The sequence below is a fragment of the Loxodonta africana genome, chromosome 9, assembly GCF_030014295.1.
Source record: "Loxodonta africana isolate mLoxAfr1 chromosome 9, mLoxAfr1.hap2, whole genome shotgun sequence".
Classification (NCBI taxonomy): Eukaryota; Metazoa; Chordata; class Mammalia; order Proboscidea; family Elephantidae; genus Loxodonta; species Loxodonta africana.
The window spans coordinates 68,156,896-68,181,538 of record NC_087350.1 but is presented as its reverse complement, the minus strand read 5'-3'; the positions used below and the strand labels follow the sequence as shown (position 1 = coordinate 68,181,538).

The 24,643-nt window shown below is 38.7% G+C and overlaps 1 protein-coding gene across 1 annotated transcript in view; it reads right to left on the bottom strand.

The window, feature by feature from the left end:
* Positions 1 to 24,643, bottom strand: part of CTNNAL1 (catenin alpha like 1) — a 60,513-nt gene that overhangs the window by 28,670 nt on the left and 7,200 nt on the right. Inside the window, exons 2-8 of the mRNA XM_010587770.2 lie at positions 20,130 to 20,319; positions 9,763 to 9,950; positions 7,986 to 8,105; positions 5,867 to 5,956; positions 4,636 to 4,806; positions 2,295 to 2,495; positions 131 to 217 (exon numbers count right to left, since the gene is read on the bottom strand). Of these exons, the coding sequence (XP_010586072.1) occupies positions 131 to 217; positions 2,295 to 2,495; positions 4,636 to 4,806; positions 5,867 to 5,956; positions 7,986 to 8,105; positions 9,763 to 9,950; positions 20,130 to 20,319 (1,047 nt within the window). The remainder of the gene's footprint in view (positions 1 to 130; positions 218 to 2,294; positions 2,496 to 4,635; positions 4,807 to 5,866; positions 5,957 to 7,985; positions 8,106 to 9,762; positions 9,951 to 20,129; positions 20,320 to 24,643) is intronic.

Genomic DNA, 24,643 nt, shown 5'->3' with positions numbered 1-24,643 from the left:
CCAGATCAAAGGAAAAGTTTCAGGACCATTTTCTGGGCACAGGGACCTAACACTAATGCACTTCATACATACCTTGCAATGGGAAAATTAGTACAGAATTAAACCAAGTTACATAACAAACTATACTTACTTCTTTCTTAAGTTCATCGAGGTTGTGAGTGATTTTCAATATACTGAGTTCTAGTTCTTCAGCGATGCTTTTTGTTTTCTTGCTTTGCTAAAAAATGTAAAAAGTATATGAGTGGTGTTACCTCATTTTTTTAATTTTAAATTGCTAATTCCGATTTTACTTAACTACAAATTATAATAAATTTTAGTATCATTATGTGAACTATAAGAAATGTAGATTTTAAAAATTCACCTGCTTACGATAAGAGCAGAAAATATTATTTTAGCTATTTAGTTACATTTTCCCACTCTAACTGTAACAGGTGAATTCTGCTTTTCTTTGAAAAATTGATCATGTCTAAAACTGATCTATTTTACCTTCTGCCTGGAATGCTCTTTCCTTCACTCTTAATCTAGTTAAAAATTAAAGTCCTGTTCATCTTCATCTCAGATAAATGTCTTTCTCAAGAAAGTCTTCTTAGATCACCCAATCTAAATTAGACCTTCTTCTTGCCCTCTCTAATCTTTTTCTTTAAGTAATCATCCTAGCTTGCAGTTATAGGTTTGTTTGATTTTTTGTTTAAACTCTGTCTTCCCCACTAGACCTATATACAAGCACCATGAAGTCCAGGATTCCAACTATTTTGTTCACCATTAACATCATGGTACCTGGTATAGCACAGGGCAGGTAGAAGGTTGTTTAATTCTTTGAATGAATAAATCAGAGTTAAATGTCAATACCTTCATGAAGCCTTCTTGAATCTTCTCCCTAAATGTAAATTCGTCTTCCTTTAAAGCCCCTCAATACATGGTCTATGCCCACTCTTATGGAGTTTTGTGTGCTTATTTTACCCCTTCTTGCATTTTGCTAGATTGTAAAATTCTTGTGGGCAAAGGTTTTATCTTACTCATCTTTAGATTTCCAGTGGCTGGCATACACAAGGCACTCAGTATTTGCTGAAAAAAATGAATAAATGAGCAATACATCTAACATGTAGAATCAGAGACCTGAGTGCTTGTAAAATATGTAAAAGGTGTTAATTGCAAATTTAAGTACTGATAGAATTGGACTCCTAATTCAGAGAGCATTTCATTACAAGAAACACTTTATACTGAATGTTGGGCTGAGGATATTTAACACAGAAGTAATCTTCAGCTCAGACTAGCTACCACAGATAATTCAAACTAAACGCAAATGTTGCTCATATCCCTGACACCACTCTACTCTAAGGCAAGTTTCCCAATTAATATAAACATTTGCTCTATTGATACCCAGAAAAAATCAGAGAAATCTGTGACTCAAATCTTTTTTTTATTCATAAATCAATGTGTTTGTAAAGAAGTAAGCCACTGCTTCTTTCTTCACACTTACCCATATTCATCCTTCTTTAGCCTTATTGCCAAAGCTTTTGTTCGTGACTTTCAGATTAGCTCTATCTATGCTTTATGTTATAAACCATGTTAAATACTCTTGAAATAGCCCGGGTCTAAGAAATAAATAAATGCTGGCCGAAGATGTATATCAGGCCTCTGTCCTCTCTCAACTATAGTTTTGTAATCCACCCTTTATAAAAGATTAAGTATACTTTTTCTGTATTATCTCACTTCTGTCAGTCTTTACCACTCTTGCCCAAATAACCTCCCATGTTTTAAACATACCAGCAGCCTATTGAAGACCAGGAACCTAGGCAAGGGTGAAAAATCTTTTACCTGCCAGCTGCTTCTACCCTTGTCTTCATTTCATCTAGACCTCAATAGGTTTTCTAAAGCGTTGTGTCTGTAAAGCAGACGTCCTCAGAGTTAACAACTGTGCAAATCTGGATGGCTCCAGCAGTAAGACTCAGGTCCCAAAAACCTCTAGGTAGGGGCCTACTCCTCTGCTCTTCACGCTGAAGAAGCATTTTGGGAAGGAATTTTCCAGAGGTGAGTTTGGTAGAAGAATGGGGACAAAAGGGTGAACTAGTGATGGTGACAGTGGCACGGAACCCAGACCGGCCAGGATGAGGAGCAAATACTATGAGCACTGGATGGGAAGGATATTTTGGCCAATTAGGAGGGAAAGGATGAGATTCCTTTGTTGGACCCTGGAACAAATTCACACTCCTAGTGATTATATTAGCTTTCACATTTCTCAAGGCATTAGGGAAAAGTTACATAAGATTTACTTTCATGGAAAAAGTTCTTACAGCTTGAATCCACACAGAAATTAACTGCTGCAGTTCCATTCTCGCCTGAGTTGACAGTTCCAAGATGCGTTCCCTGTGCTTATGGCTGATATATGCAGAATCAGTAAAATCCTCTGTATGCTCCAAGGTGACTTCCAAGGCCGCTGAAAGATTCTCTTTGGACTGAAAATAAAGATCCTCCCGAAGGGCTTCAACATTCATCTGAGAATAAGAAGGATATACATTCATGTGAGTCAATACTCCCACCAAATCACAATGGGCTACAATTTCTAATAGTGCTTGGGAAGACACCAGCAATTTCTTTCTGTGTCTGAGGGCTGAGGGAAATACTGTGTCCAGTGATGACTATATTCTCCACTAAGCCAGGAGGACACATTGCTCAAGGGCCACCAATGGCCATGTACAGCTTCGTTCCCATAGTTGTTAACACAACCACATTCTTATGAGGCCAGTGAGTACTAAGGCAGAAAGAGCATCAACATGTGCCAACCAGCTGGAGAAATGAGCTAGTCTGCAGGTAAAGGATATTCATCTGAGAAATGCCTGGGCAAAGTTCTGGAAGATATGTTACACCCAAATATAAATATGTGCTGAGCCCAAGGGGAAGGGTGTAGAAGGTGTGAGGTGTGGGAGGGACTGGGAAAGGCATCGATTTTTCCTTCATTAATTCAGCAACATTCTCCTCGTCACCTAACTGGTCACCCTGTATTTTGTCTTATGTCCCCAACAGCGCCTCCCTGACCAAAGTCTCCTCCACCTGGTGGCTGGTATAATCTTTCTAAAATGTAAATCTTCTGATAGTGCCACTTCCCTCTAATTGGCTCCTCACCACCTACAGAATCAAGCCCAAACTTCCATGGTATAGCACAAAACCTTCCATGGTCTTATTTTTACATACCTCTGAGATAACAGTCTACCTCACCCTCTACACCCTACAACCACCTTCTACTTCAGCCACACTGCACTGGAGTTCCTTCAGTGTGTGATGGACACACGTTCACTTGTGCAATCTTTCTCTTATTTAGCTTCCTAAGCTATGTAATGCACTTAACCTTATTTAACCTCTATCATAAGAAATATGTCAGAGACAACTTGGGCCAAGAAACAATAAGCAATAACGGTTATAACTGTGGTCATGATGAGCATGATGATACATTTGTTTGGCACTTTAAAGTCCTTTCACAAATATTATTTCAAGTTAATTCCTAACACATGACCCACTTTTACAGGACCCATGAAAATACCAAGGTTCGGGAAGGTCAAGAGGCCATGGGGGGATGCTTGCTTCCCCTTCTTCTCTTGGCCATCAATCTAGTAATCACTCCAACCTAGGTAGGCTGGAGGTTTTAATTTTTTTTTTTAAGCTAGCAATGAACATAGTATGGCACTGACAATGAGGGTCTGAGAACTCGAAAATTTAAACAATTAAAAACATAAAAATCAGTCATGTTGAACAAATACCACTTATGTTAAAGTTCTTTTTTCCTTTAAGTAGACCACATATATATTTTTAGAGAGTAATTTAGTAGAGTTTTTCGTTTTTTTTTTTTTTTTAAGCCACCGATTTATATGGTTTCCATAAGATTTGCTCATATATTCACAGTAATGAATCTGTGAAATGAGGGGTTGTACTAGAAGGCTTCCCAGGATCCTCCTGACTCAGACTGTTCTTCCCCAAAGGTTTCCCAGGGACATCTTTATCATCTAACTTCCGACTAGCAGTTCTTCTCTAAAACAGTGGGGCTTCTGGAGTTAGACTGCCTGGTTTCAAATCCCAACTCCAACACTTAGTAATCTGAAATTACTTTATCTCTGTTTCTCAGTCTACTCAGTGGCAAAATAGGGATAATAACAATAATACTTACTTCACAGACTCTTGTAAGGATTATATGAGTTCACACATTTAAAGCACTCAGAATTGGGCCTGGCACATAGTAAGTGCTCAATAAATGTTAGTGTTTGTTTGCTTGTTTAATTATCATCAATACTACTTACTATTATCACAATCTCATAAGAAAGAGTAAAAATTTCAGAAGGAATGATTCACTGCCTGTCATCATCCATGGATGATATGGCACTGCTCAATTCCTATTATTTTGGCTAAACAGGGCCAAGGTAGCTACTATAACCCGAGATCAGTGTTCTTTTGGATACATAACACTAAGCCCAATGTTACTGAGCATTATGTTTGTCTGTAGAGGCACTGTTTTAAAGAGATGCACCTGCTTTTATGAAGCATCTATTCTAAAACATTACACAAAAATATGGATACTACTTAAAACAATGTTCCTTTAAGGTAGAAAGAAAAAAAATCAAAATGAACTCTTCTTTTTATTCTTACCTTGAATTCTTTAATTCCAGTAAAAATACTGATAGATGAAACATCAGTCTCTCCATTTGGTTTGCAGTCAGTCACAATTTCAATGACCTTATCCAAGGCCACTTTCATTCGGTTAAAAACTCCTTCTTTGTTTTTATGGGCCGATTCGCAGTTAGGATGCCTGAGGCACGTCTTCAGAAAAATTGAATATTTTAATTTTAATATTTGACCCATGTCTTAATACACAAAATCTTACACAGAACAGGTCATGCTAATAAAAATGGTTCTTTACCAAAATCTCCTGGGTCCCTGGCTCACCCAGATGCTTCTCCTCACTAAAGTGGAAGCAGGATGAGTAAAAAGTGATAGCAAGGTTAAGTGAAAAACTGAGAGTGCAAAACTGTAGCTTCATATTCCAATAATAAGTTTACTTAAAATTTTTGAAGAAAAAAAAAAAACCTGTATTTTCATCATGATTAAAACTATTTAAAAATGTGGTCCTACATGTGCAAGAGCATAAAAAAGAATGAGGAAAAATTAAGAGATGATATGTGACTGTGGAAGCACATTTGACTTTTAAAAAATGATGTAAATAAAAAACTCAGAGACCTAGATACTAGCACAGCCTTCCCCGTGGGCTCCACTGATAATTCTATTTTTGTGGCTTCTCTGATCCTAACACAGAGCATGTACTCTGAGCAGAAAAGGCCCAGCAAATTCTAAACAAGCTGCTAATGAGAGGTTTGCTAGTTGATTCTTGAATTGTATCACTCTGCTGGCCAACTGCTGTTTGGAATTAAAAACTCTTGATTGATAATTTTGTTAAAAGTAGAATAAGGAATTAGAGGTATGAATTTACAGCATAAACTAAGGGCTGACATAGTAGAGTCAATGTTATTTAACAACAGGTCCTAACTTGCCCAGCTGTTTCTAGAGCATGTGTGCTGGCTCTCCAACGAGACCGGCAAAACTCTACAGGCAGTGGCCATGTCTGGTAGGCCTCCATCCACAGCACCTAATCTACCACCTTCGGTTTAGTTGCTCAGTCACTGCTGACTTGTCAATTAATTGCTGTTTGGAGCTGGGAAAGGACATTAACATTCTTTCTAAAGAGTATCTGAGATTTGACTACTATGGCCTATGTCCAGGTTACCACCTTAATCTTTTTTAAAATACGAACTATATAATTGAGATACACTTCCATCAGGTTTTCTAATTCTTAATTTACAACACAGTAAAAGGATTTTCATACCTTTGAAGCTGTGAGAAGCATCATTGTACATTTTTCAAGAACCGCCCTAGCTGCAGCCATTTTGGCCTTTTTCTTTTCATCTTTCAAATCCTAAAAACAAAATAAAATCACTGAGGAGCCTAGAATTATGTCAACAATTCAATTTCTTGAAAAATCATTTACTCAACAATAACAGAATTTACTTTAAGATGATAGTATATACCTTGTTGTACAACTACAAATTGGTATATTCCTTTTGGAAATCAAACTGGAAATAATGACTGAGAGTTTAAAAACATGTTCACTCTATAGCCCAGCAATTCTACCTCTGGAAATCTATCCCATAAGAATATTAGAAATCAATTTATATATATATATATATATATATATATATATACATATATATACATATATATATATAAATGCATTCATTCACAGAATGTTATAATCCTGAAAAATCAGAAACTTAAATGTTAAATAATAAATGATTAGGTAAAATGTAATACTAAATCTACTTTAATAGACTATCTTGCGGAAATTTAAAATGTTTGACAATACCAAAAAAAACCCAAACCTGTTGCCATTGAGTCAATTCCAACTCATAAAACCCTACAGGACAGAGTAGAACTGCCCCAAAGATTTCAACTGCCGACTTTTGGATAGCAGCCGAGTTCTTAATCACTGCACCTCCAGGGCTCCATTTATGACGACAGAGGTGTGAAAATACTTCTCTAACGCTACGGAGTTAAGTTTTATAAAATGCCACCTCTGCAATCTAAATGCAGAAACAGGATATAAGTGGAAAGATACTGCTGCCTTTACAAAGGGTGAAAGAGCTGAGGAACTGAGACCTGGGTAGAAGCTGCCACATGGCTCACATTCTGGTCACTTACTATACCTGACATTCTCATGCCCATGTGGATACTCCTTACTGCTAGCCAGAAACAACATCCTACACCTTCATTAGTTAAAAATGACTTATTTATTGAGCATCTATTGACTATTATTTCCTTCAAGACAGAAATTTAGAAGCCAGTTCTTTCAGGAACCATGTATAATTAATCCCATCTACCTGTTTATTCATCTCACCATGAAGTCTGCTTATCCTAAACTTAACCAATATGCTAGTCTGAAATTTCTTAAGACTATTTTGGGTTTATAATTTTCCCCAACTAGATTATGAACACTGAAAGCAAGCACTGTGCTTTTTTTTTTTTTGGGGGGGGGTGGTGGTAGTGAGGGATTTCTCTTCACAGAGTCCTCAAAATAGTGCTGTCACAGAAGGTACCCAAATATTGCTGATCCAATCTAGAGCCAAATACTCTAATAATAACTTCCTTAAAAAACCAAAACCAAACCAGTTGCTGTTGAGTTGAATCTGACTCGTGGTAACCCTATGTGTTGCAGAGTAGAACTGCATTCCACGAGGTTTCCATGGCTGCGACCTTTCAGAGGCAGATCAACAGGCCTTTCTCCCAAGGCATCTCTGGGGGGGTTTGAGCTGCTAATATTTTGGTTAGCAGCTGAACGTTTAACTACCCACAAACTCCTATAGCTTTGTTATTACCATCTAAATCAGAGGTTGACAAACGTTTTCAGTAACAGACCAGAAAGTAAATGTTTTAGGCTTTCTGGTCCATGTGGCCTCTGTTCCAACTACTCCATTCTGCCATTGTAGTGTGAAAGCTGCCACAGATGGTACATAAATGAATGAGCAAGACTGTGTTCCAAAAAACTTTATTTATGGACACTAAAATTTGAATTACATAAAATTTTCACCTGTTACAAAATATTTTCCTTTTAGCAAAATACTACGTAAGAATATATACGATGACTCAATTTACTCACCTCAGCCCTGGTAAAAGAGTCAAATGGAAAGTTCCACAGAAGCTCGATACCCGACTTGGGCCCTGCAGGGTGAGTATGACCTTTTCCAGTGTGTGAAGTGGGAACATATTTAATTGTTATATGTATGCAAAAAAGACATACAGATCTACTTACCTTATTATGACTTATTTTTGAAAGGTTTTCAAGGCCAAGGTTATAGATTTCATAAGCAAATAATCTGGAAGACTACACCCAAATCCAAATTGAAAAGCATGCCTTTATCTGAAGATTTTTAAATATGGCAAATACATACATTTTGTCTATCTCCAGTTAGATGTGCAAACTCCACCATTTCATTTCCAAATTGACTGAATATTTGGACAAACTCTTGAAAACTATTCACTTTCTCTAGTCTTTCCATAGTTGTAAGAACCTGCAAAAGAGAGAACAAGAGTATTTTATTAGCCAGGTGATAGATCTGAGACTGAGACTTCAAGAATGAGTAGAGAAAAAAAGAAAGAAAATTCTGAATTCTAGGGGAAAGCTGAGGAGTCTGAAAAGATGACAGAGAAGGAGGATTTCAGACAAGCAGAAACAGATTCAAAGGTAGAATCATCTAGGGAATGATTTTTGGGACAGAGAGACTCGGGCTGATTTGAGAGTAAAATGAAAAGAATAAAAGCAATGACTAAGTATACAAGAGAAGTTTAACAACACCTGGAGAAGGCAGAAGGGACAGGACTACAGTAATAAAATCTTCAGAGAACTAGGAATGGCGTGGGACAAATGATGACAAACAGAAGCTTTAAGGTTCAGTGAAACAAAATTGGAGGAACCTCATTAACCTGAGGAAAGAAGAAGGCCTCCCATCTGCAGAGTGAGGGGTTGAAAGGCAGGTTTTGGACTTAAAGAGCAGGAAAACCGTTTGGGTCAGTCAGGAATTGCTTATGTTGAAAAAATTAATTGCCAAGAAGCTTCAGACAGTCAAGGGTGAACGGAGAGCCTGAATCTGTAGTACAGCCAACAGACATTGTTCTGTGTTTTCTTGACATGAGAAAGAAATGGATGTGGAACATATTTTCAAATACTTTTCTCTAAAATAACAGTACTGGATTAGTTTTAGTCAGACCAAGATAGGTAAAGAAAACACAGATATCCTGTGTTTATGTAGCTTTAATGAGGATATGATATTTGGCATGTTAATCTGCCCTGGCAGCTCAGGAAGTCCAGGCAACTAGCACAGATAAGAACTAACACCACTGAGCAGGAACTCCGCCTTTCAAAGAGGGGAAAATTTTTCCTATTCCTCTAACATTGCCTAATCTATCTCTTCGGTTTTTTTTCCTTAAACTAATACTTATTGAGTCACGCAACACTCATCAAATGTCTCAAGTTTTTCTCCTCAAACTCTCCCAGACAACCCATTCCTGCGCCGACTGCGCCCCTTCTTGCCTAGGGAATTACCCAAGGAAAGAAATGATTGTAGATGCCCTGGATTCTCAGTTGATCTAGGAACACCAGTATAATCTGAGACACTGGAGGAGTTCTGGACTGAAAGAATTTGAAACCATTCTCTAAGTTTTGTGATTATCCAGTAATATTTAGGGATTCTGCATACAGAAATTTTGTAGCTGCAGATAACTGAGAATATGGTTTCAGTGGCTGAATTTTTTTCTTTTGCTCATAAATTGTTAACTCTTTGACTTGGAAAAAAAGGTGCTGATGGGTTCAGAATTTTTACCAACTAGGTTTCTATTACATACATAGCTATGGTTTGGCTTTTCTTCCTGGATTTTGTACACATGAACAGCTTTTACCAAGAAGCAATGACAAGTGGATAATAATTTTCTGAGAAGGAAGATTTTTTGCATTCAAAAGTTTAGGTACAGTATGTACGAAGTTTAGGAATTACATGTATAGAACAAACACCTCTTTTAAATTATAGATATTTACAGTTATAAACAATTACAATATACAAGCATTGCCAAATTACTGGTAATTAACCTTAAACACACACACACACACACACACACACAACTTTTGAACAACCCTGGAAGACACAAGTACAGAAATATCAGAAAGGCAAGTACCTTATTTCTTGATGTTATTATCTGCTTAATGACTACACGGTCTGCCAGCAACAGCACTTTTGTCACTGAAGAAAGAAGTAATCTTGCAGCCTTTATAACTCCTGTTTTGTCAGTAAAAATTGTGATCTGGCCATCAGAGTCTGGATGATTCAAGTTGGTTATATCTGTAAGTGCTGCAATTGTTTCTCCTACCAAGAAAGGCAAGTGGGAAAAGTTAAATGGAAAATAATACACACTTATATTAAAGTCCAGACTATCCCTTAACCTTGAAGGTAGGTTTCACCATGGGCAGAACTTCGGCTTTGGAGTCTTAAATCACTAATGTGAATGGCTCATCCTTGATGAGCAGAGGGATTATCATATAAGGCTTTCAAATGACAAAATAATAGCACACACTAAAGAACTGGGACAAATTTTTGTCTTCACCCACTTTAAAAAATACAACTTTTGTTTCCAGTCATATGGGAAGTGACACAATCTAAAAAAACCTCCTTCTCTACAAATAGTAAGAGAACTCCCCAGAGCCCAAAACCAAAGAACCTGAAAACAAGAGCAGTAGACAAGTGCCAAGTCTTTCACTGGGGATCTTTCTTGTTATTGTTGTTGGGAAAAGGGGGTATTGTTAATCTCTACAACCCAAAGAGGCTTATGTTTTTATGGATACTCAAGGAGAAAAGACAAGGCTTTGGGCCCTAAGGGGTTACATCTTCAGTGGAAAGGGGGCCTGGAAAAAAATCTGCCTATAGGCAAAAGGGGGCAATAAGGAATCTTGTGTCAGTCAGCCTGGGCTCTGGCTGAGGAAACAAAATAAAACAAAAGTCTCCCTCCTGAGAATTCAAACCACAGGCCGACCCTCACTCAAGTTTGTGGTTTGAATCTATACTTCTTATAATGCCTAGAATAAACCAATCTACCAAGCAAACTCCTAACCCTCTAGAAAAGTTCTCTTCATCACTGTTTCTATCAAAACTTTTTGATTTCTATTATACCAATTATCTATCAAAAAAATATATCTATATAAATGTCTGTTCCCCTCAAACATGAAACTAGGCTGTAACTTTTTCCAAACCACCTTCTGTTTAAGAAGATTTAAAAAAAAAAAAAAATTTCAATCTTCTTGTAATGTTTAAGATAATTTTTAAGTCTTAAATAAACCTGTGTGTATAATGGACTGATTTTCTCATGAAAGCCCTCTTGTCAATACTATTACATACCCCCAATAATGTACTAGCCCACAAGCTAAGGATCTTACGTAAAAGTATTTGAATTTTAATGAACCATAGGATATGATCCCCATGTGTCTGTCAGTTTGTTGTACTGTGGGTGCATGTTGCTGTGATGATGGAAGCTATGCCACCAGTATTTAGATACCACCAGGGTCACTCGTGGGGGACACAGGTTTCAGCTGAGCTTCTAGACTAAGACAGACTAGGAAGAAGGACCCAGCAGTCTACTTCTGAAAAGAATTAGCCAGTGAAAACCTTATGAATAGCAGCAAAACACTGTCTGATATACTGCCAGAAGATGAGCCCCCCAGGTTGGAAGGCACTCAAAAGATGACTGGGGAAGAGCTGCCTCCTCAAAGCAGAGTCAACCTTAATGACGTGGATGCAGTAAAGCTTTCAGGACCTTCATTTACTGATGTGACATGACTCAAAATGAGAAGAAATAGCTGCAAACATACATTAATAATTAGAACATGGAGTGTAAAAAGTATGAATCTAGAAAAATTGGTTATTGTCAAAAATGAAATGGAATGCATAAGCATTGATATCCTAGCCACCAGAAATGGACTGGTATTGGCCATTTTGAATTGGACAATCATATAGCCTACTATGCCGGGGATGACAATTTGAAGAGGAATGGTGTTGCACTCATCATCAAAAAGAACATTTCAAGATCTATCCTGAAGTACAACGCTGTCAGTGATAGGATAATATCCCTATGCCTACAAGGAAGACCAGTTAATAAGACTATTATCCAAATTTACATACCAACCACTAAGGCCAAAGATGAAGAAGTTGAAGGTTTTTATCAGCTTCTGCAGTCTGAAATTGATCGAACATTCAATCAGGATGCATTAATAATTACTGCTGATTGGAATGCAAAAGTTGGAAACAAAGAAGAAGGATCGGTAGTTGGAAAATATGGCCTTGGTGAGAGAAACAATGCTGGAGATTGAATGATACAAATTTTGCAAGACCAACGACTTCTTCATTGCAAATACCTTTTTCCACCAACATAAACGTCAACTATACACATGGACCTCAACAGATGGATTACACAGGAATCAAACTGACTACATATGTGGAAAGAGACGATGGACAAGCTCAATATCATCAGTCAGAACAAGGCCAGGGGCCAACTGTGGAAAAGACCATCAGTTGTTCCTATGCAAGTTCAAGTTGAAACTGAAGAAAATCAGAGCAAGTCCACAAGAGCCAAAGTATGATCTTGAGTATATCCCACCTGAATTTAGAGACCATCTCAAATACAGATTTGATGCATTGAACACTAATGACCAAAAACCAGATGAGTTGTGGAATGACATCAAGGACATCACACATGAAGAAAGCAAGAGGTCACTGAAAAGACAGGAAAGAAAGAAAAGACCAAGGTGGATATCAGAGGAGACTCTGAAACTGCTTTCAAACGTTGAGCAGCTAAAGCAAAACCAAAAGGAAGAAATGATGAAGCAAAAGAACTGAACAGAAGATTACAAAGGGTGGCTTGAGAAGACAAATTATTATAATGACATGTGCTAAGAGCTGGAGATAGAAAACCAAAAGGGAAGAACATGCTCAGCACTTCTCAAGCTGAAAGAACTGAAGAAAAAATTCAAGCCTCGAGTTGCAATAGTGAAGATTCTGTGGGGAAAATATTAAATGACAGAGGAAGCATCAAAAGCAGATGGAAGAAATATACAGAGTCATTATACCAAAAAGAGGTAGTTGACTTTCAACTATCTCAAGAGGCAGCATATGATCAGGAACCAATGGTGCTGAGGGAAGAAGTTCAAGCTGCACTGAAGGCTCTAGTGAAGAACAAAGCTCCAGGAATTGATGGAATATCAGTTGAGGTATTTCAACAAACAGATGCAGTGCTGGAAGTGCTCACTCATCTACGCCAACTGACTGGAAGAGATCCACACTTATGCCTATTCCCAAGAAAGATGATCCAACCAAATGCAGAAATTATCAAACAATATCATTAATATTGCATGCAAGCAAAATTTTGCTGAAGATCATTCAAAAGTGGCTGCAGTAGTATATCGAAAGGGAACTGCCAGAAATTCAGGCCAGATTCAGAAGAGGACATGGAACCAGGGATATCATTGCTGATGTCAGATGGATCCTGGCTGAAAGCAGAGAATACCAGAAGGATGTTTACCTGTGCTTTATCGGCTATGCAAAGGTATTCAACTGTGTGGATCATAACAAATTATGGATAACACTGCAAAGAAAGGGAATTCCAGAACACTTAATTGTGCTCATGAGGAACCTGTACATAGATCAAGAGGCAGCTGTTCGGACAGAACAAAGGGATACTCAGTGGTTTAAAGTCAGGAAACGTGTGCATCAGGGTTGTATCTTTTCACCATACCTATTCAATCTGTATGATGAGCAAATAATCCGAAAAGCTGGACTATATGAAGAAGAACGGGGCATCAGGATTGGAAGAAGGCTCATTAACAGCCTGGGATATGCAGATGACACAACCTTCGTGGCTGAAAGTGAAGAGGACTTGAAGCACTTACTAATGAAGATCAAAGACCACAGCCTTCAGTATGGATTACACCTCAACATAAAGAAAACAAAAATCCTCACAACTGGACCAATGAGCAACATCATGATAAACGGAGAAAAGATTGAAGTTGTCAGGGATTTCATTTTACTTGGATCCACAATCAACAGCCATGGAAGCTGCAGTCAAGAAGTCAAAAGATGCATTGCCTTGGGCAAATCTGCTGCAAAGGAGCTCTTTAAAGTGTTTAAAAGCAAAGAAGTCACTTTGAAGACTAAGGTGTGCCTGACCCAAGCCATGGTATTTTCAATCGCATCATATACCTGTGAAAGCTGGACAATGAATTAGGAAGACCAAAAAAGAATTGATGCCTTTGAATTGTGGTGTTGGCAAAGAACATGGAATATTCCATGGACTACCAAAAGAACAAACAAATCTCTTTTCGAAAAAGTAGAACCAGAATGCTCCTTAAAAGAGAGGATGGCAAGACTCAGTCTTACATACTTTGGACATGTTGTCAGGAGGGATCAGTCCCTGGAGAAGGACAGCATGCTCGATAAAGTACTAGGTCAGCAGAAAAGCAGAGGACCCTCCATGAGATGGACTGACACAGTGGCTGCAACAATGGGCTCAAGCATATCAACAATTGTTGGGATGGCGCAGGACCAGGCAATGTTTCCTTCTGTGGTACACAGGATCACTATGAATCAGAATGGACTCGATGGCACCTAACAACAACAACAGGATGTTACATGATGAAAATCAAGATTTAGGAAGATTAATCTTGTGGGAGCAGATAAAATGGACTGGAAAGGAGAGACTTAAAGCCAGGCTAGTAATCAGACAGTTATTTCAATTACAGGTGTGAGGAAGTGAGGACCTTACTAGATGGTTGTTGTTGTTGTTGTTGTGTGCCATCGAGAGTAGAACTGCCCCATAGGGTTTCCTAGGCTGTAATCCTTATGGGAACAGATTAACAGGTGTTTTCTCCTGTGGAGCTGCTGGGTGAGTTTGAACTGTCAACTTTTCAGTTAGCGCCAAGCTAACCACTGTGCCACCAGGGCTCCTTACTAGATGGCAGCCATAGGAATACAAAAATGATGATAATTGGGAAATACTGAGAGAAGAAAATATGAAATTGCCTGACCAGTGATAAGAAGGAAAGGAATAGCGGGGCGGGGGAGGGGAAGGTTCAAGTTGTGCACCTAAGTTGCTTATCAGAAGGGCAAAGGAGCTGATCAATTTAGTTTCAGACAACAGAAGTTAAACTAGCACAGAGATACCCAGAAGATAAAACACTAGATATCACTTGATAATACAGATTTGGACATCATCTGTATAAGGGCAATAGCTAAAGTTCTACTAATATATCCATTGCCACTGAGTTGACTCCACCTCATGGCAACCCTATAGGACAGAGTAGAACCTCTCTGTAAGGTTTCTAATGCTGTAAATCTTTACAGAAGGAGACTGCCACATCTTTCTCCCCTTCTACTAATACAGAAAGTCTAATATAGGAAGTTTACAGTAATGAGAAGGAGCCCTGGTGGCACAGTGGTTAAGCACTCTACTGCTAACCAAAAGGTTGGTGGTTCGAACCCAGCAGCTGCTCTGTAGGAGAAAGACATGGCAGTCTGCTTCTGTAAAATATTTATAGCTTTGGAACCTTATGGGACAGTTCTACTCTGTCCTATAGGGTTGCTATGAATTGGAATTGACTCAACGCCAATAGGTTTGGTACTTTTTAGTTTTATAGTAGCCAGTCTCCAAGATGGCTCTCAATGATCTCCGCCTACTGGGACTCACATCATTATATTGTGCCCTCCCACAATGTACCAGGGTCGATACAGCAAAAGCGATGGTATGTCACTTTCAAGATTAGGTTATAAAAGACACTGAGGCAGCCATCTTGTTCCCCTCTCTGAGGAAAGCCAGCTGCCACGGCATAAAGCAGCACCTAGAACAGAGAGGCCTACATGATGAGGAACTAAGGCCTTTTGCCCATAAAGCCAGTGAGAAAAAAAGGCCTGCCAAAAAACCAGGGGAGGGAGCTTGAAATAAGTGGCCCAGTCAAAACTTCAGGCGGCTGCAGACCCAGCCCACAGCTTGACTGCAACCTCATGAAAGACCCTGGGCCAGAACCACCCAGCTAAGCCACTCTAATTCCTGACCCTCAGAATCTGTGAGGTAACGTTTGTGGTTTTAAGTCGCTAAGTTTGGGTTAAGTTGTTACACAGCAAGAGATAACTAATACAAAGTCTTTACGGTAAAATGTAGGGAGGAAAAAAGAGCTTAAACTAAATCTTATGGCACACAGAAAGGGGTAAGGGAAAAAGAAGAGTATCAGCATGAATTGTATCACCAGTAGCTGAAAGGATTAAAATGTTTCCTCTGGACCTCTGGAAATGTTACTATTTCTGTAGCTCTCACTCTCCAAAGATACTACATAGGAGCCTGCACAAAGGGCATTATTTAACCTTCCCCTTTTCTGACTTTTCTAGGCATTTAACTCTTAAGTTCACAGGGTGGAACATTTGGTCAGCTCCACCAACAAACCCAAATGCTCCCTTAAAATCATAAACAAATGGATAAACATTATAAACAAAAGGACAAAAAACAATGTCTATTGCATTATTCAAGGTATAGACTGTTCAGAAATGAGTTCCCTGAAAAAGTCACAAAGCTTTCTTAGGGCTTCATGGTTGTTGTTTTTAATTTGTTATATCTAACTAGCTAGTATTATACCTTAATGTGAAAACCCAAAGTCAGTCAAACACAAATACCTATTGTTCTCCCATGTAATATGTAAAACTGACTAGGTAGCCAAGTACAAAAAAAAAAAAAAAAAACCCGCTGCCATCGAGTCGATTTCAACTCATAGTGACCCTATAGGACAGAGTAGAACTGCCCCATAGGGTTTCCAAGGAACACCTGGTGGATTTGAACTGCCAACCTTTTGGTTAGCAGCCGTAACTCTTAATACCACTACGCCACCAGGGTTTCTAAGTAAAAACAAAAATACAATAGTTCAACAAAGGAAAGAAAAGTAAAACTAAAAAAAATAATGATGACAGCTAATAATTATTAAGCACTTACTATGTGCCAATATTACACACCACCATGCATTATATTGAAACACATCTATAACATAATATTGTAATATTATTTTATAGATAAGAATATTGAGGTTTAAGAAGTTTAATAGTTTGCCAAATGTCACACTGCTAGCATGGAGAATAAAAAAATAGCTGAGATCAAAATCCAGGAATTTTGACTCCAAAGCCCTAGTTCTTTATCACTACTTTATATTATTTCACTCAAATGAATGTTAAACTGTCCAAAAAAAGAAAGGATCACTATGGGCTGAGAAACACCTTAAAAGAAAAATGCCTTCCATATTATGCAACTCTGGGGGCACTATTCACTTTCTCTTACCTGAGTCACCACAGGAGGTAGGAAAGGAAAGGAAAGGGCACTTCAAATGAGCAGAGGTGAGAGGCGGAACCCATGAAATCAGATGGCTTCCATAATATTTCATCTATGGAACTGCCTGGCCTTACAGTACTTGCCGAGTACTATAGTCTACTGGAGCCGGTCAGTATATCATGTCCTTTCCCCCCACACCGCCAACAGTGACTCACTATAGAAAGCTAATAAGGTGAGTGGGACTTAAGTTGCCCTTTCATTAAAAAACAAAAACAAAAAAAAACCTCTACTCTTAGCTTTAATCAAGGGTTGTTATAAGAAATAGTCATATGAAAAACATCTCTACATTTCTGGTTGAACTGCCCATTGTATTACGTAATGACTGTTGTATAAACACCTACACAATAATTTAGTGCTTGGAAAAAAGTCTCTTTCTCCTCCTGATAAGCTGGTTTGTTTCCTTCCAACAATGAGAATTATATAACCTTTTGTTTCTCACATTTTTGCCTTGGCTCCCAGGAAGTGCGAAGACAAATTTCATGCTTGATTAGAGTAAGAATAGCAGCTGAAATTTCTAGCATATTTACTTTCATCTCCTAGTTTAATGGTTTTAGTGTACATGTATCATTTATTGCAGGCAATTTCAAATTTTAAAATTAATCAAATTATAAATTATGAATTTTTCCTGCCCACTCCCGACCCCAGATAATCTATCCCCTATCTTTTTATTTTTTTATCTCAGTGAGCCCTGGTAGTGAGATGGTTAAGTGCTCAGTTGCTAACAAAAAACGTCAGCAGTTTGAACCCACCAATTGCTCTGCAGGAGAAGGATGTGGCAGTCTGCTTCCATAAAGATTACAGCCTTGGAAACTCTATGCGGCAGTTCTTCTCTGTCCTACAGGGTCACTATGAGTTGGAATCAAATCAAGCGCAACAGGTTTTTTGGTTTTGGTATCCCAGTAAATAACCAGAAGCCTAAGAATCAACCCAGAGTCCTCCTTTCCCTTTAATCAATAACCAAGGCCTATCTATTATGTTAATGACTATTTTCTGTACTCTTCCTGCTCTTTATACCACCATTAACACTGCCTTGGTTTAGCCTGGTTTATTGTAAAAACTTCCATTTTAATCTCCCCACCTGTCTCTAGCCTCAATCATCTCCCAACCAACTCTTACTGTTCATTTCCTCCGTACCACCAGAAAGATTTCTAACACAAAACTGTATGTCTTTCTTCTGGCTCAAAATTCCTCAATGACTCCCTTTCACCTGTAGAATAATACCTGAAGCCATTGGTTAAGAGTTTGGCTGCTAACCAAAAAGGTAAGCAGTTTGAATCCACCAGCTGCTGCTTGGAAACCCTACAGGGCAGTTCTACCGTGTCTATAGGGTCACTATGAGTCAGAATCAACTTGACAGCAACAAATTTATGGGATCACGTAAGATCTGGTTGGTCCCTCCGCATTTACTCAGCCTTATCTCCTTCCCTCCCTTCTCCCCATGATGGCCCTCCAAAAACATCTGTTCCTCCTCAGGGTTACCAATCTCGGTAAACGGCACCACCATTTACCTAGCTGCTCACACTCCAAAGCGTAGAGTTATCCGTGACTCTTCTTTCTGTCATATCCACATTCAAACTATCAAAAAATTCTATTGGCTCAACCCTCACAATATATCCAAATGCAACCGCTTTTCACTACCTCAAATGCTATCACCCAGTCTAAGTTACCATCATTTATCACCTAAACCACTACAACAGCCTTCTACCTGGTCTCCCTTATTCCACCCTCACCCCCATAAGTCTATTCACCATACAGAAGCCACTGTAGTTCCTATCCTTGCCTAAAAGGCCAGACCTGTCCTTGATACTATCTTGCCAGGAATGACCTTCCCCCAGATATTCACGTAGCTGGGGTTCTCATTTCATTGCAGTCTCTGCTCCAATGTTACCTCCTTGAAGGGCCTTTCTGACCCCTATCTCATCAGTTCTCAACTGGGGATGGTATCAGACCCCAAGGGACATTTGGCAATGTCTGAAGACATTTTTAGTTGTCACGATGTGGGTGGGAGGTTGTCTACTGGAATCTAGTAGGGAGAGGCCAGGCATGCTGCTAAACATTCTACAATGCACAGGACAGCCTTCTACAACAAAGAATTATCCAGTCCAAAATGCCAACAGTGTCAAAGTTGAGAGGCACTGCCCTCTCTAAAACAGCATCTCCACTGCTCTCCTAACCCTTACTTTATTTTTTTCTTCAAGATAACTATTACCATTTGATGTTATACATTTATTTATTCACTTGTTCATAGCCTTTTGCCCTCGCTGTAACACAAGCTCCATCAGGGCAGACTTCGGACTGATTTGCACAGGGCTATATAGCCTAGAAGAATGCATGCATATAGTCAGCACTCAGTAAGTATTTATGGATAAATGATACTTCAACAAAGTTGAGCTATTTGTATCCCTCAAAAGACCCCAGTCCTCTTAGGCTTCTGTGCCACCAGCTGTGGAGAATTGTAGGCGTTCCTAAAATTTGAAGTCACAATGATTTGTCTGCTGCAGAGTGACTGACATGTAGTAGTGTTTATTTCCAGTTCCTACACGGTGGCAAGTAGGTTAATATGCTCCTCAAGGGCAGAGTCTATGCCTCACACCTCTCTGTATCTCTCACATTTTAATGGCTGGTGGTGAGGATGGCAGACCACTCACTACCCTGACCAGTGAAAGAGTCCCGTGTTTCAGATTTAGGACTTCAGAAGTCTCAAGAGAAGTTCAATACTCCTGGACACTAATTCAGGCCTTTCCTGTCCTGTTGTTATGAACCGTCAAGTTGATTCCAACTCATAATGACCCTATATGACAGAGTAGGACTGTCCCATAGGGTTTCCTAGGCTGTAATCTTTCCAGGAGCAGATGGCCAGGTCCTTTCTCCCTCCCCAGCTGGTGAGTTCAAACCACCATCCTTTGGGTTAGCCAGTCCTTTTATCCCTTTGTGGCTAGTGGATTCAAACCACCAACCTTTGGGTTAGCAACCAAGCACTTAATCATTGTGCCATCAGGGCTCCTTTCTTTTCCTAGGCACCCGTAATTAGAGAGCTAAAGCACAGTATACATCTTTACTCAAAATAAAACAATAATTTGTTATATTCATAACAATAAAATTGGTATGAAAAGCCTTCAAAATCAATATCCACATACCTGCTTGCTTAGCTTCAATACACGCAATATTTATTTCTTCTTTCAAATCCCAGTTTTCATTGGCTATAGCTTCCCCAACTTTAACAAATCTCCCAACTGCCAAGTTGACGGCTTGTCCTACACGTTGAATTGCTTGCAGAGTTTTATCAGATTTTTTGGTATTATCTTTATGATTAATAAGTGTGGTGATCTAAAAATAAAAAATAAATGCAGCATGCTTAAATTTTTATCCAATACCTTTTTTAAAAAAAGCTGTATCATAAAGACCAAGAAAATTAGGCACAGCATCCTGTACTAGGCTAATAGGCTAAATCAATGGTCAACCCAAAGACGACCAGCAAAGTATCCAGCATCACTCCTTATGACAATTTCTCTATTAGTTAAAATTCCAAATTCACCTGAGAGCAGTGATCTGGGGCAATACGATTCCACAAGGCCCCCAGATATTTCAACAAATCTTAAAGATAGGGGAGAAATAAGAGAAGATGAATTGTTACATTCGCAAAATCCACAGAAAACCAAAGTCCTTCAGGTCTAGCTTCCTCTGCTACAACTACGAGATGCTGTGAGAGTAGAGACAGTATCTTCTTTACCCTGGCATTACACTCCACTGCCTAGCATAGAGCATGGGTTGTACAATGTAGCATGTGTGCCAAACATGTTCACTGAATGAACTAGACACTTTAGAATAAGTATCGTAATTTGTGTTTTATAAAACTCAAACTCAATACTGTCGAGTTGATTTCAACTCACAGCAACCCTACAGGACAGAGTAGAACTGCCCCATAGGGTTTCCAAGGCTGTAAATCTTTACAGAAGCAGACTGCCACATCTTTCTCCTGTGGAGTGGCTGGTGGGTTTGAACCGCCAACCTGTACTTGTCTAAATTTTGTTGCACCCGATTCAAAGTAAATGAAATACCAAGAATTTTAGTACTTGGTTCCAGACTCTGAAATAAAATACCAAAGGTGACAATTTCAGTTCTTTGAAACAAATATAAATCTTCAAAAGGTCTTAGGAAGTTAGTGTGTGGACTATGCTAACATAAAAATATTTATTAAAGAATATGACATGAAACATATAGATTCTAAATAGTATATGTCCAGTGAGTATAATTTTGAAATAACTTGTATAGCTATATGAACAAAGACCAGAAGACAGAATTAAGAGAAGGGAAAAGGAATCACGGTTTATTGAGCAACTACTATGTACCAACCACTTTATATAGTACAGTATTAAGGGTTCTGAATCAGGAAGGCCTATTTCAGGCTGCCACCTTAGAAGACACTCAGGAGTGAAAAGGAGCTTGTGTTTATTAAATCTTCTATTTACATAAAGTTTTTAAAATTTCAACTACAAAGGAGGATTCTACAATTAGGCTAAAATACCACCTATTGTTCAGTTTGAACACTTATTTCACTTCCACTACAAGCATCCTCCCCAGTGCATAGTTAGGTGTGGCTGTCTTCCTCTTACTTGAAACAGTCTGAAAACATTCAATCCTAATACAGGCATGCCTTTGAATTGATATTTGGAGGAACTAAGTCAATTTATAAAATTCCTATTAAAAGATATAATTATGTCCTAAAGTTAACTTCTTTTCAAACTTTTTCAAAGGAAAGTTCCAAAACTATATATGTTGGTTATTTAAAACAAAAGGAGTGTGTGTGTGTGGTGTTGGGGGGGGTGGTATATAGGAAAGCCAAAAGAAATAAAAACCATCCATAATCCCACTGCCCTGTGAGCATTTGGCATAATTCTTCCAAGTTTTTTTTTCAAGCATATACATACATAAACTCAAACACATAGCTTTACAAAATTAAAATTAAACTTCCATTTCCTTATCATGCAAAAAGAGCAACAAAAATAAGGTTAGCTAACATGTATTGAGCTCAAGAGTACCAGGCATTATTCTGCATACTAAATCATTCAATGCTTACAACTCTATGAACTGTTGCTGCCAGGTGCCTTCAAGTCGGTTCCAACTCATAGCAACCCTATGTATAACGGAAGACTCCCCAGTCCTGCACCATCCTCACAATCATTGTTATGCTTGGGCTCACTGTTGCAGCCACTGTGTCAATCCATCTCCTTGAGGGTCTTCCTCTTTTCTGCTGACCCTGTACTTTACCAAGCATGATGTCCTTCTCCAGGGACTGATCCCTCCTGATAGCATGTCCAAAATATGTGAGATGAAGTCTTGCCATCCTTGCTTCTAAGGAGCATTCTGGCTGCACTTCTTCCAAGACAGATTTGTCCATTTTTTTGGCAGCCCATGGTATTCTTCACTAACACCATAATTCAAAGGCGTCAATTCTTCTTTGGTCTTCCTTACTCATTGTCCAGGTTTCACATGCATGTGAGGTGATTGAAAACACCATGGCTTGTGTCAGGCCCACCTTAATCCTTAAAGTGACATCTTAGCTTTCTAACACCCTAAGGAAGTCCTTTGCAGCAGATTTGCCGAATGCTATGCACTGTTTGATTTCTTGACTGCTTCCTTCATGGCCGTTGATTATAGATTCAAGTAAAATGAAACCCTTTAGAACTTCAGTATTTTCTCCATTTATCATGATGTTGCTTATCGGTCCAGTTGTGAGAATTTCTGTTTTCTTTATGATGAGGTGTAACCCATACTGAAGGCTGTGGTCTTTGATCTTCTTCAACAAGTGCTTCAAGTCCTCTTCACTTTCAGCAAACAAGGTTGTGCCATCTGCATATCACAGATTGTTAAAGATGCCACTTTCTTCTTCATACAATCTGCTACTCAGATTATTTGTTGTGCATACAGATTGAATAAATATGGTGAAAAAAAAAATACAACCCTGATGCACACCTTTCCTGACTTTAAACCGTGTAGTCTCTCCTTGTTCTGTTTGAAAGACTGCCTATTGGTCTATGAGCAGGTTCCTCTTGAGCACAATTAAGTGTTCTGGAATTCCTATTCTTCACAATGTTACCCATAATTTGTTATGATCCACACAATCAAATGCCCCTGCATAGTCAATAAAACACAGGTAAACATCTTTCCAGTGTTCTCTGCTTTCAGCCAGGATTCACCTGACATCAGCAATCATATCCCTTGTTCCACATCCTCTTCTGAATTCGGCTTGAGTTTCTGGCAGTTCCCTATCAATGTACTGCTGCAACTTCTTTTGAATGATCTTCAGCAAAATTTTACTTGTCTGTGATATTAATGATATTGTTTGATAATTTTCACATTCGGTTCAGTTATCTTTCTTTGGAATGGGCACAAATATGGATCTCTTCCAGTTGTTTGGCCAGGTAGCTGTCTTCCAAATTTTTTGGCATAGATGAGTGAGCACATCCAGCACTGCATCCGTTTGTTGAAACATCTCAATTGGTATTCCATCAATTCCTGAAGCCAGGTTTTTCACCAATGCTTTCAGTGCAGCGTGGACCTCTTCCTATAGTACCATCAGTTCCTGATCATATGCTACTTTCTGAAATGGCTGAACGTCAACCAATTCTTTTGGTACAGTGACTCTGTGTGTTCCTTCCATCTGCTTTTGATGCTTCCAGCGTCATTTAATATTCTCCCCATAGAACCCTTCAACAGTGCAACTCGAGGTTTGAATTTTTTCTTCAGGTCTTTCAGATTGAGAAATGCCGAGCATGCTCTTCCCTTTTGGCTTTCTATCTCCAGGTCTTTGCACACGTTTCACTATAATACTTTCCTTTGTCTTCTCGAGCAACCCTTTGAAATCATCTTTTACTTCATCATTTCTTCTGTATGAACTAGATACTATTATTATCTTCATTTTATAGATAATCTAAAATTTAAAGAGGTTAATAATTTGACCAAGGTCACAAAGCTAGGAAGTTGCCTATACTTTTAGTCATTATATTTAAGATCACTCGACCACCTCTTACCTCCCAGGATTATATTAAGAATCAAGAGAAAGACAGCTGGTGAAAGTGCTCTGTAAATTATAATGTGTCAAATAAAATTTTAGTAATTATTCTGCAGAAACAGGAGCTATATTAAATTGGGAGTCACAACCTGGAATTGCCCTGACACCAGATTCTAGAGAGCACCTAATGAACCAGAAAAGAGGGCAGAGAAGGCATCCCATGGGGAAGAAAGAGGATCTGATATACTGAAGAATGCTGCTGTGGAATAAAAGAAGAACTAGGGCTTACTTGATATCTTCTAACAAAAGGTGTCAAGAACTACAAATCATCAACAGAGTATATTATATCCCAGCACTCAAGAGCATGGACTCTGATGTCAGGCTGCCTCGGTTTGAATTCTGGCCATGTGACTCTGTGGCAAGCCATTTAATCTTTCTGTGGCTCAGTGTTCTCATCTGCAAAAATGGGGATAATAGTACCCACTTCATAAGGTTATTGTGAGGAATAAATAAATTAGTAAATGTAAAGTACTTAAAATAGTGTCTGGTATATATAGTAACCCATTGCTGTGGAGTCCATTCCGACACATAGCGATCCTATAGGACAGAGTAGAACTGCCCCATAGGGTTTCAAAGGCT